The 12,628-nt window shown below is 45.1% G+C and overlaps 1 protein-coding gene across 7 annotated transcripts in view; it reads left to right on the top strand.

Moving 5' to 3' along the window:
- Positions 1-12,628, top strand: part of LOC128324356 (sodium-dependent neutral amino acid transporter B(0)AT3-like) — a 70,904-nt gene that overhangs the window by 10,524 nt on the left and 47,752 nt on the right. For 4 of the 7 annotated variants that reach the window (XR_008306806.1, XM_053248837.1, XM_053248840.1 and 1 more), the window contains exons 2-5: positions 686-870; positions 3,034-3,174; positions 4,383-4,520; positions 8,673-8,854. Coding sequence is in view for 6 of the 7 variants with exons in the window: in XM_053248837.1 (XP_053104812.1) it covers positions 705-870; positions 3,034-3,174; positions 4,383-4,520; positions 8,673-8,854 (627 nt within the window). In the remaining variant the exon portion in view is untranslated. Of the gene's footprint in view, positions 1-601; positions 871-3,033; positions 3,175-4,382; positions 4,521-8,672; positions 8,855-12,628 lie in introns of those variants that run through there. The other 3 variants (XM_053248839.1, XM_053248841.1, XM_053248842.1) reach the window with 3 other exon arrangements.

The raw sequence follows: 12,628 nt of genomic DNA, 5'->3' as shown, positions 1-12,628 counted from the left end.
TGTCAGCTGCAGTTCCTTGCAGCCGCAGCTGGCACACTTGGGCGGGGGTTAGGCCCAGTAATGCACTGTGCACTTGTGCAATGCATTATTGGGGCTCTGGGAGCAGGGCGTGGTGCTGCACGACAGTGCTTTCCTGCACCCTACCCCTGGAGCTGCAGGCCACCTCCAGGTTGCCTGCAGGAGAGCCGCCGCTCATCTGGGTGGGCGATCCTCCCAACCAGGGAAAGGTAAGGGGTCATCTTCAGGGAGGGTTGGGGAAATCAGTTCTCCCCGCTGACCTTTCAGCGCTTCATATTGCTTGTGAGAAGTGCCTCAATGTGTCGATGAACCCATTGTGAAAAGGCAATAAGGTATGTGAGAAACCAGAGGCTGGTTTGTAAGTTGCATAAGGATTAAATATCCAATAGTAATTAATGCTTGATCTGAAGTGTTAAACCTTAAAAAGCAGCTCAGAGTGGTCATCAGAGCAAATGATATCTTATTTTTAGAAGGAAAGAAAAAAGGAGTATGGAGAAGGAGCTATTTTCATATATATAGAACATTCATTATGTTGTGTGTGTACATAAATTGCTAGGCTACTTTATGTGGATACATTCTTTAGTGTGATGCCAGAGATGGAAAGTTCCACTCCTTGTTCTGAATTCTCAAGCTGCTGGTTCTGTTTCAAACTGTTGTGTTCTCAAAGAAAGAAGTGGTGAAGCAAAATGGAGGCTGTGGAATCTGAAGAATCATATCCAGCTCATATTTCAGAAGATGATAGAAGGCCAAAGTGGAATAGTAAAGTACAGTATCTTTTATCCTGTATTGGATTTACTGTAGGCTTTGGGAATATATGGCGCTTTCCATACTTGTGCCAAACCTATGGAGGAGGTAAGACCTAATTACTGAAAATTACTTTTGTGCTGATTGCATTAAAATCAGGGTCCTCATCTTCCTCCTGAAATATAATTATTCTATTATTGGGTATTGGGTTAAAGATCCCCCCCCGCCCATTGGTTAATTTTTTCTTGATTTCATATGGCCCTCCTGTATTCTACCACAGACAACCACAAGACTCTGTGGTCGCCAGGAGTCGAAACTGACTTCATGGCATGCTTTACTTTACCTTTAACTCGTCCTTACTCAGTGCGATGTGCTTTTCATCCTACCACACGAAAAAGACTGAACCCATCATTTTAAATGAAGTGTTTGTTTATTTATTTAGTATATTGTGAACTGCCCCAGGACATTTTTGTATGGGGTGGTGTACAAAATTAAAAACATAATGCAAAATATAAACATTTAAAATTCATAAAAAGATAAAAATCATAATGAATATAAATCACAACCATGAATATTTAATTAATCTTAAATATATCTTAATGCTGTATCCCAGTACATCGCCACAGAAGTCACCTCAAAGCCCTGCCCTGCCTGATCTGCTCTGAATTGAACCCTGCTTCACCATTAAGGACAGCATTTGTCTGATGGGACAAATGCGGTACTTGGGGAGAGATCCTCCCTGTGATTAGGAGTGTGGGAGGACCAGCATTCCTGATAACGAGAAGAATCTCTCCATGAGTAGAGTATTTTGTCTCTTCAAAAAAACGCTGGAAGTGTGGAAGGTAGCGATAGGGCTGTTTCAGCACACATCAGCATGAGCACAGGACTTACAGGCATGCTCCCATGGGTGCTAAGTCTGAGTGTAGCATTCATAGATAATATAATTCCTGAACAGGACTAAGTTTACTCCCTTCTATGATTCTCTCAATTTCCCATTTGGAAAAGCCCCCCTCCCCCACCGCCTTTGTTTTGTTTGTACCCCTATGATTGACGCAAAAACTCAGTGTGCTTTCAGGCTTGCTGACAGAAACTCTGCCCAAGTCTCCCCCAGAGCTCCCAGGTCCCATACTTGGCTGGGGGAACACACTGTGCAGATTAGAAGCCCTGCTTTGACTCTTGGAACTGGGCAACCAGATGTAAACAGAACCGGGATCGGGGGTGTAACTATAATAGGGCAAGGGGAAACAGTTGTCTGGGGGCCCACTGCCTTGCCCCCCCCCAGGCAAGTCACATGACTGACTTCCCCAGCCACTCACCTGCCCAGGCTTCCTTCAGTTGTATTCATCCAATTGATGTGAGTGTTAAGACCTGGAGCTACCAGAACAGCATGTCTTTCTCTAGTATCATCAAATGACTTGCATCATCCACAATTTACAAAATCTTTTAAAAAATAAATTAGGATGATGTTCTATTATGGCACATAGGTGTTATATCAGCCTCATTTAAGATTTCTTTACTTCATGAGCTGAGCTTCAGTGAGGGGGGGCATTTTAAAATCTTGTCTCTGGGCCCATTGCAACCTTGCTACACCCCTGACCTGGATTATGGTGCCAATCTGGCAAGCCTGGAAGCCTAGTGCAAGCATTGCTGTGGAATGGAAGCCAGATCTCTAGCCTGAGATGCACCCCTCCCCCTTTGAGATTTCACCTCTCTTAGCAGAACAGGAGAGCTATAAACTGCACTCTCTCTCTCTCTCTCGCTCTCTCTCTGCCCATCATTACACTTCCATTTCCCTCAAAATGGAGTGGACCTTTGGCCATCCCCTGTGCCTCTTCCCCTCACTGGAAGATCCTTCAGACCTGCTCTCACAATCAACATTTAATAGCTAATGATTGTGTTTTCCTTTTAATAACACCTTTTCCTTTCTTTTCAGAGACCCTGGCCTCCCACCTTCCCTCCTGGGTAGTTTCGCCTCCTAGATGCTTCAGTGTCTGGATCTGAGGCATGCATCCTTGCTTGGTGCTAGTCAATCTGGGCCCACTCTACTGGACAGATAATTGCTTCGAACTAGTCAGAGTTGGCTGCAGAAAGGAAGGGATTCCCCAGCACCCAAGTAATCCCCCCAATTTTAAGAGTAATTCCCCTAGAAGTTCTGGTTTGGTGTCTCTGCCCTGGGCAAATAAACTAGATGCATGCATGTATAAGTGACATGGGTCCAAGCAAGTATAGTAGCATATATGAGTTAATTATGCTTGATTGTTATGTTTTTAGGTGCATTCTTGATCCCGTACATCTTAGCACTTGTGCTGCAAGGAATCCCTATTTTTCATATTGAACTGGCCATTGGACAACGCTTGAGAAAAGGCAGCATTGGAGTATGGAATGTAATCTCACCTTACCTGGGAGGAGTTGGTAAGTTTGTATGTTTCTCTTGAGCAGGAACTGTAAAATGTGCTAAGGATTCATCATTCCTGGAAATCATTGAGCTCCATGTGACTGTACAGTGACAGAGGGGAGGAAGCATTCATCTGTTCTGAAAGTTGTTAGCTGGCAGGGTCACATACACACATATATTTATTAGCAGTAAGTAACTGGCCACCAAGGGCTGGTTTGCACATGTGTTTGTGTGTGTACATATCTATTGTGTGATTTGTCTACCCTTGTCTTAACATACACTGCATGACTGGCAGCAGGCAGATGTGTGAGAACTGACTCCAGTGAAAAGTATTTTGATGGTGATATGGAAATTCTATCGGTGTTGTTGTAACGTATTGCCCTATTCACAAATGAAAAGCCGTTGGAATGTTGCATTCACTAAGAAATAAATGATCCGGGCCTAAATGTGTACACAGAGTTCATCGAAAGGTATTGTGTTTGAGCAGAAATTGGATGATATGAAAGTTCTGCTTGTGGTGTTTTACATGTGATGGTTCACTGAAGCAGGCAAATCATCCCTGGATGTTGCAGTCACCACCTAATCATACTTTTGTCTCACTATCAGAGTTTACTAGAGTCCCTTTTAGGGTTCAGTTGACTGTGTGGCATGTTATTCCTACCTTCTCTGTGGCAGCTGAAACATCTTTGATCAAACAAGAGCCATCTTTTTTAAAATGCCAACAAGGATTTCAGGACTTTTAAAGCTCTTCACTCAAAACTGAAAGAAGCAATGTGTTTATATCAAAGTTTGCTTCATGTAAACATTTTCTTCACAAGAGCTCAAGTCGCATGTTAGGTTCAACATCATATATTCTGTGTATAGTGTAGGTAGGTATAGATCTGCATAGATCAATTATTCACATGTTATGTTGAACACCGGTAGAGTAGTAGACTTCCTATCTGTATCTTGCATTTCAGGGGGCCTGTACCCAGGCTCACTTTTTAAATGAACACAGGTAGAGCCTTTCACACAAAAACATGTACATGTGTATAGACATCTGGATGCAGGTACAACATAATGTCTGAATAGGGTTAGGTTTGTCACAATTCTAATACAGTGCTCTGGTCAATTGAACTTTCCATTATTTAATTCAGACTCTTGTAATATTTATGTTAAATTACAAGTACTAATTCACTGGTTCCATTTTTAATCCCAATTCAATGTATGCTTGTGTCTTCCACAGGTTATTGTTCACTGTTAACATCATTCTTAGTGAGTCTCTATTACAATATGCTTTTGGCTTTGGTGATATGGTATCTTGCGAATTCTTTCAGGGTACCATTACCATGGAGTGTTTGTCCACTAAATGACAGCAGAACAGGTATGCTTCAAGTGCCTTGCAAGTTATTAGTATCTGAGTAAATGTTGAATGTTCCCTCTATATCATTCCCTGTTGTCGAAACTAAGACTCTCATTTGGGGATAATATATGCATCTCTAGGGTTTTGTACCTGTATTGATAGGCCTAGTTTATACGCATTTTCAAAAAGAGCCAAACTAATGATCAGGAGGATGGGGGTGCTTGTTTATTCTATCTAGAAATCTGTTATGTTTTGTTGTTGAGAGTTTTTCCCAGTGGGGATTCTGTAGAGAGTGTGTGTGGTGGAGTCAGAAAGGAAAAGGGAGGGAAAGGAGAAGGAGAAAATGGAGTTGTTTCTGAATAAACTCTTAGTTAAATCTACATAAGATTACTTTATTTATGAGGGAAGCAGCTATAAAACAGTTCTCTAGCCTTCTGTTCATGGTGTGATCATGCTTACAGCATTTGCCTCTTCAGACGAACACCTGTAACCATGAAAAGTGCAGTTGGGAGGGATGTGTTAGGGGCCAGCCTGCCATTTTCACTAAGTGGCGCAGCGGGAAAATGGTTGACTAACAAGCAGAAGGTTGCCAGTTCAAATCCCTGCTGGTACGATATCGGGCAGACGCAATATAGGAAGATGCTGAAAGGCCATCATCTCGTACTGCGCAGGAGGAGGCAATGGTAATCCCCTCCTGTAGTCTACCAAATCAACCATGGGGCTCTGTGGGTGCCAGGAGTCGAAATTGACTTGATGGCACACTTTACCTTTACACTGTGAATCATGTATAGTGGGGTTCCCCCTGTTGGAAGTTAAGGACTTTGTGCTGTCTCTTGTCTCAAAGACAGTGGAAGACAGACTAGTGAGTCAGAGGGCTAGAGGGTCAAGACATTGTTATCCCTTCTCTACTGCTCTGACATTATCCCTTTGGAATGCAGATTGCTAATCTTAGGGATACTTCCAGCCACTTCCTCTCTCCCCTTCTCTTCCTGTTCCTACTACCTTGCAACATGCAAGCAAGCTCCTCTCCCTTTACCATGTGTGCAGAGAAGATGCAGAATCCATTTGCATCCAGATAGCTAGCTAGATTAGAAATCCCAACTCCTCACTTTCCTATCTAGAATGGAGTTCTCTAATAAATGCCATATATATTGATTCGAAACTATTTATTTATTTATTTATTTTTACATTTTTATACCGCATTTTGTTAAAAGAAAACCCCAAGGCGGTTTACAAAAATTAAAAACATACAGTAAAAAGTAGTAAAAACATCAAGCTAAAAACAGGCATAAAAACAAGACAACAGATAAAAACACACAAGAACAGCATTAAAAGACAATTATGTAAAAGCCTGGGTAAAAAGCCAAGTCTTTAAAAGCTTTCTAAAAGCTGTGATGGAGTCCGAGGAACGAATGGCCACCAGAAGAGCATTCCAGAGTCTAGGGGCAGCAACAGAGAAGGCCCTGTCCCGAGTGCACGACAGCCGGGCCTCCCTCATTGTCGGCACCCGGAGCAGGGCCCCCCCAGATGTCGTAGTCAAGCGGGCAGCAACCCTTGGGAGCAGGTGGTCCCTCAAATACCCTGGGCCCAAACGGTTTAGGGCTTTAAAGGTCAAAACCAGCACCTTGAATTGGACCCGGAAACAAACCGGAAGCCAGTGCAGCTCTTTCAAAATGGGGGTGATATGTTCCCAACGGGCAGCTCCGGATAGAACCCTCGCTGCCGCGTTTTGCACTAGCTGTAGTTTCCGGATATTCTTCAAGGGCAGCCCCACGTAGAGCGCATTACAGTAATCCAGCCGCGATGTGACTAAGGCGTGGGTAACCGTGGTCAGATCTGCCTTCTCGAGAAAGGGACGCAACTGGCGCACCAGCCGAAGCCGTGCAAAGGCACCCCTGGCCACCGCCTCCACCTGAGCCTCCAAAAGCAGAGTCGGGTCCAGTAGTACCCCCAAGCTGCGTACTTGCTCCTTCAAGGGGAGTGCAACCCCATCCAGAACCGGTAAAATCTCCTCATCCCAATTGGTTCTCTTACTGACCAACAGTACCTCTGTCTTATCCGGATTCAATTTCAGTTTGTTAGCCCACATCCACCCCATCACGGCCTCCAGCCCCCGATTCAGGACATCCACCGCCTCCCTAGGATCAGATGACAAGGAGGGATAGAGCTGAGTGTCATCCGCATATTGCTGACAACTCAGTCCAAATCCCCGGATGACCTCTCCCAGAGACTTGATGCAGATGTTAAACAGCATGGGGAACAAGACTGAACCCTGTGGGACCCCACAGGCCAATGGCCACGGGGCCGAGCAGTAGTCCCCCAGCGCCACCTTCTGGACCCTCCCCTCAAGAAAGGACCGGAACCACTGCAACGCAGTGCCTCCGATTCCCATACTCGAGAGGCGGCCCAGAAGGATACCATGGTCGATGGTATCGAACGCCGCCAAGAGGTCCAGCAGAACCAACAGGGACGCACTCCCCCTGTCTAGTTCCCTGCGTAGGTCATCCACTAGAGCGACCAAGTCAGTCTCAGTCCCATACCCGGGGCGGAAGCCAGATTGAAAAGGGTCCAGATAATCCGTATCATCCAAGACCCTCTGCAGCTGGGACGCCACCACACACTCCATCACCTTGCCCAAGAAGGGAAGGTTAGACACAGGTCTATAATTGTCCAGGTTGGAGGGACAAGGGAGGGCTTTTTTAATAGAGGTCTTACCACCGCCTCCTTAAGGCACGATGGCATCCTGCCCTCCCTTAACGAAGCATTAACGATCACCTCCAGCCATCTGCCTGTCCCCTCCCTGGCAGCTTTTATTAGCCATGAAAGGCAAGGGTCAAGAGCGCACCAAGTCGCCTGCACACTGCCCAGGATCTTGTCCACATCCTCAGGCCGCACCAACTGAAAAGAATCCAAAACAACAGGACCAGATGGTACCAGAGGCACGTCTGCCGGAACTGCCAAAACTCTGGAGTCCAGGTCAGCACGGATGCAAGCGACTTTATCTGCAAAGCGACAGGCAAACCGATCACAAAGAGCCGTAGATGACTCCTCCCCCATTGTCCGGGGGGATGTGTGGAGCAATGTTTTCACCACACGAAACAGCTCTGTTTGCCTGCACTGAGCAGACGCAATGGAGGCGGAGAAAAAACATTTCTTCGCCGCCCCCACCGCCACGGCGTAGTCCCTAAAATGGGTTCTAGCCCGTGTTCGATCGGATTCGTGATGACTCTTCCTCCAGCGTCGCTCCAGCCGTCGTCCGAGTTGCTTCATCGCCCTAAGCTCCGAGGAAAACCAAGGAGCAGAACGGGCTCCACCAAGCCGGAGAGGGCGCTTGGGGGCAACCGTGTCAACAGCCCGGGCCATCTCTCCATTCCAGAGATCAACCAAGGCCTCGACAGGGTCACTAGCTCTGGACACTGGAAACTCCCCGAGGGACGTCTGAAATCCATGAACTGGCTCCAAGTTACTTTACTCTCAGCATACACGCATGCCTAACTAAATTCCGCTGTGTTGTGCCTCTGTGCACTCTGATATAATGAAAAAGGGTGTCTTCTACCAGAGAGAATTCCCAACACCCCCTACCCTGTCTAACAGGGCTATTTGCACAAAAACATGTACAAGTGTACACAGACATCTGTACACTCAAGCAACATAATGTCTGAATAGGGCTGCCCTCCTGCTTTTTAGGGGATGACAGATTGTATTGTGGTGCCATCACATCCAGTTGCACCCTTTAGATGTGCTTCTCATATCACTGCCTAGAAATGAGACAGGGCAGAGAGAAAGCAGTGCCTTCTCTTTTGAACATGTAGAAGATGAGTGGGATCAGAACTGAGATACACAAAACCACATGGTGGTGTGCTGCCTGGACTATACCACTTTAGAATGCAGGTGAAAACTAAGGTTCTTGAATTTAAACCCTGCATACATGAAGAAAATGAACACATTGAAGTTCTAGTCTGTTTCTACCCTTGATATATTAATCATATATAAGCAGGGAGGTGGGTTGTTGTCATTTTAACATGAGGGAACACTCAAAGTCGTGCACTGCAGGAATGACTTTACCACATGGAGAACTTCCCCTTAAGATAAGCCAGTAATGTGTTTCCGTGGTATTTTTTTCAATGGCATACTGCCAGTTTGGTAATTCCTGTTGTGTTTGTTATTTTTCAGGACCTGTTGAAGAATGTAATAAAAGCACAGCAAGCAATTATTTTTGGTACAGAACAACCTTAAACATATCTACAGATATCACCGAGAGTGGCTCACTACAGGGATTTCTGGTTTTGTGCTTGGCTGTTTCCTGGACTCTTGTGTATGTCTGTGTCATCCGAGGAATTGAAACAACTGGAAAGGTGAAGGGGGAGGAGAAATGGCAGGATGTCCATATTCCCCTGGTTTAATTCTCACTGATGTGTTATATCTGTGACTTGAGTTTTACCACTTCAGAGCTCTAATGGCTCACATGACTGAATGCTTCTTCAGGACCAGTTTGAATGAAACCTTTATTGGCCCACCCTACAGGTTAAAAATGTGAATGCACTTTGAGCACACACCTACTTCCCCTTCTTGGCACTTGCAGTGCTCTTGCTTAATTGCACAGTGAGTTATCCAGCAAGTCTCAGGACAGTTACAATACAATACCTTTATTTCAGTCTTTGACCAGCATAAGGTCAAAAGAGACATAAAAGCTGTGAAATTAGCAACTATTAACATTAAAAGCAGTAGGATCTACGCCTAGAGACTGTGAGTCATAGAGTTAAAGAGTAGTGACATAAAGGCTGTAAAACTGGAATCTATATCTATAAACTCCATTATAAACTACAGAATCTATAAAAAGCTATAAAATCCATAAAAAGGCTATAAGACTAAAATGATGCCTATAAACTATAATAAAAGTAATAGGATATACTCTGTCTTGAGGCAGTAAAAGCAGTAGGACCAAGTAATGTCCTAGTAGGACCAAGCTATGTTACACAGAGCGACGCACAATTTGGCAACATTGTATGTTATGTGGGGGTTGGAGTCAGAGAGTAGTAGAGAATTGTAGAATTGGCCTGTATGGCCTCGTGACCTAGTGAGTTGTGGGAGAATAAGGGTGTTGCAGATGTCTCTGTAAAACAGGCAGTACAGGAGGACATGTTTGGTGGTTTCAACTTGCCTGGCATCACAGGGGCACAAGCGTTCTGGCAAGGAGATCCTCTTGTATCTTCCATGTAACACAGCCAAAGGGAGGGCATTGCAGCAGGCCAAGGTGAAGGCCTTTCTGTGGTTAGAGGCCTCTAGCTGCATAAGGTATGTAGTTGGTGTTACTATATGCCTTAGAGACTTTCAGCAATAGGGAAGTTTGGAGCCCTGCCTAAATAAGTTTGGTGCTCAATATCCATGACTCACTGTTTAATGAGTGTTCTGGCCTGCTCATGACCCAGGGAGGGGAGAGCATGAGTAATTATAGTTTTGCCAGCAGGGTTCACTTTCATGTGGATTGGTGTCCATCCTCCCATGTTAAAGGGGCAAGTCCCATTGGGAAAAAGAATAGTCTTAGCCAGTAATTGAATATGGACATCCGTACTCTGGCCTCCACTTTCACCCAACAGTCTGCCTCCGATTGAAAACTGATGTTAGAGACATAGCAGGGTACTAGTTCCAACCACTGCCCCTTTAACTTTAGTTCCGCTTTAAGTCCGAATTTGGCCTTTGCCAATTATAAGCCCATTTCCAATATTTCTTGGTTGGGCAAGGTGATTGAGCAGATGGTGGTCTCTCTGCAACAGGCAGTCTTGGAGGAAACAAATTATCTAGATCAATTTCAATCTGGTTTTGGGGTGGGCTATGAGGTTGAGACTGCATTGGCTGGCCTGATGGATGCTCTCCAATTGGGTATTGACAGAGGGAGTATGACTCTGTTGATTCTTTTGGATCTCTCAGTGGATTTCAATACCATTGACCATGGTATTAATTATAATTATAATTATAATTATTAATTCGATTTCTATACCGCCCTTCCAAAAATGGCTCAGGGCGGTTTACACAGAGAAATAAATGGGTCCATCTGGGTCGCTTGAGGGAGTTAGGATTGGGTGGCAGTGTTCTACTGTGGTTCTGTTCCTACCTCTGTGGCAGATTCTAGATGATGTCACTTTGAGGCTGTTGCTCTGCAAAGCAGGAGTTAATGTATGGAGTTCCACAAGGTTTCATACAGACTCCAATGCTTTTAAACATCTAAATGAAACTACTGGGAGAGGTCGTCAGGAGATTTGGTGCTGGGTTTTACCAATATGCCGATAACACCCAAATCGATTTCTCCCTATCAACAAGGGGTGTGCATTTTGTTTTTGTTTTTAGTTTTGATTCGGACTGAATCTGAAATACCCCCAATTCAGATTTTGTCCAAAATTAAGCCTTCCAAAATACTCCATTTTTGATTCAAATCTGTATTAATCCAAATCTGAATATGAATTAATTTGGATTAGAAAAACTGTCCTGGGACCAAAAGAGTGGGTGGGGGTAGTAGTGCCCAATGAGTGGAAGCTACCATCCAAATTTCAAAGGAATTGGGCAAAGGGCTGATTTTTGGTGAATTTTAAAAGTTTGTGTGTCTTTCAGATTTTTCCCATAGGGACTAATGGAGGTTTCAGCAGAAGTATAGCTTCACATCAGGGGAAAAGGGTGGCACAGAGTGGAGTGTGGTGGGTGGTAGTGCTCCATGGGGTCAAGGAAGCTACCACAATTATTTCAAATGAATTGGGCAAAGGGCTGATTTTTTTAGGGATTACTGAAGTTTACACGTCTTTAAGATCTTTCCCCATAGGGAATAATGGAGGTTCCAGCACCCCCATAACTGCACTTGAGGGGCCCAGAGCAAGTGATGGTGTTGTTCACATAGGGTGCCAACTACCCCAATGGGTTGCTAACCCATGGGGTATTCAGTTCTGTTGTTTCTGAGGTCTTTTGAGTGTAGATTCTCTGGTAGCATATGAGAGTGGATTCATGGTTTGTCATTGAAAATCTCATTTGCTACTAGAGAATCTACACTCAGAACACGTCAGGAACAATGGAACCCAGTACCACATGGGTTAGCAACCCATTGGGGTAGTTGGCACCCTATGTGCACTACACAACCACTCGCTCTGGGCCACCCCAGTGCCCCCCAGGTGGAGTTATGGGGCTGCTGAAACCTCCATTATTCCCTATGGGGGAAAATATTAAAGACGTGTAAACTTCATTAATCCCTAAAAAATCAACCCTTTGCCCTATTCCTTTGGAATCTGGGTGCACCACCCCTTGGGGCACTGCCACCCAACCCACTGTCTTGGCCCTACAGCCCCCTTTCTGGCCTGAATCTGCCCCCAAATCATGCAAACTTCAACATTTCCTAAAAAATCAGCCCTTTCCCCAATTCCTTTTGAATTTGGGTGGTGGCAGGCACCCATTGGGGCACTACCACCCAACCCACTCTTCTGCCCCTGCAGCCCCCTTTCTGCCCCCCAAAAGAAGAACATTACCAGACAGCACACACATCAACCATGACAACAGCAGCAGCAGCAGCAGAGCTTTGCAAAGAGCCAGGTTTCCAAAGCAAGCATCATATGTGCAGCAGACTAGCCAGAAGCAGCATCAAGTGCGCCCTGCCCTCCCTCCCCCACCCAAGCATTTGTCATCTACAGACAGGGACTGAGACTTCCAGAACATGTGACGCGGGTGAAGCAGGGGCAGGCAAGGATGCAAAACAACAAACTCCCACATAAACAAGTTGAAAGAGTGAAGAATGATGAACAACAACGGCACTCAATTTTTCAGCGCAGTCAGTTGATAATTTTGCAGTGGGTCAGAGCCTGTGTGGCACCAGCACAGCAGCACAACTGATTTATGGATTCAAGCAATCTTTCAATAAAAATGCTGATGATGCTACAACTCACTATGTGACCCATTCTCCATTATATATTACTGTCTGCTAGTCATGTGGGGGGAGGGAAAAATAGCATCTTATATCTGTGCATGTGTGGCTGCATACTATGTGCAAGGGTTCGAGTGGATTTAGGGTAAAAATTTCTGCTGTGGCCACAGAATGCTATGTATGTGCTGCTCTCTAAGTCTGCGAGACAGACATTTGTGAGGGGGCACCAGTA

This window comes from Hemicordylus capensis, chromosome 4 (assembly GCF_027244095.1).
Source record: "Hemicordylus capensis ecotype Gifberg chromosome 4, rHemCap1.1.pri, whole genome shotgun sequence".
Taxonomy (NCBI): domain Eukaryota; kingdom Metazoa; phylum Chordata; class Lepidosauria; order Squamata; family Cordylidae; genus Hemicordylus; species Hemicordylus capensis.
Note: the sequence above shows the minus strand (reverse complement) of the source record. Positions and strands in the feature narration are given on the sequence as shown.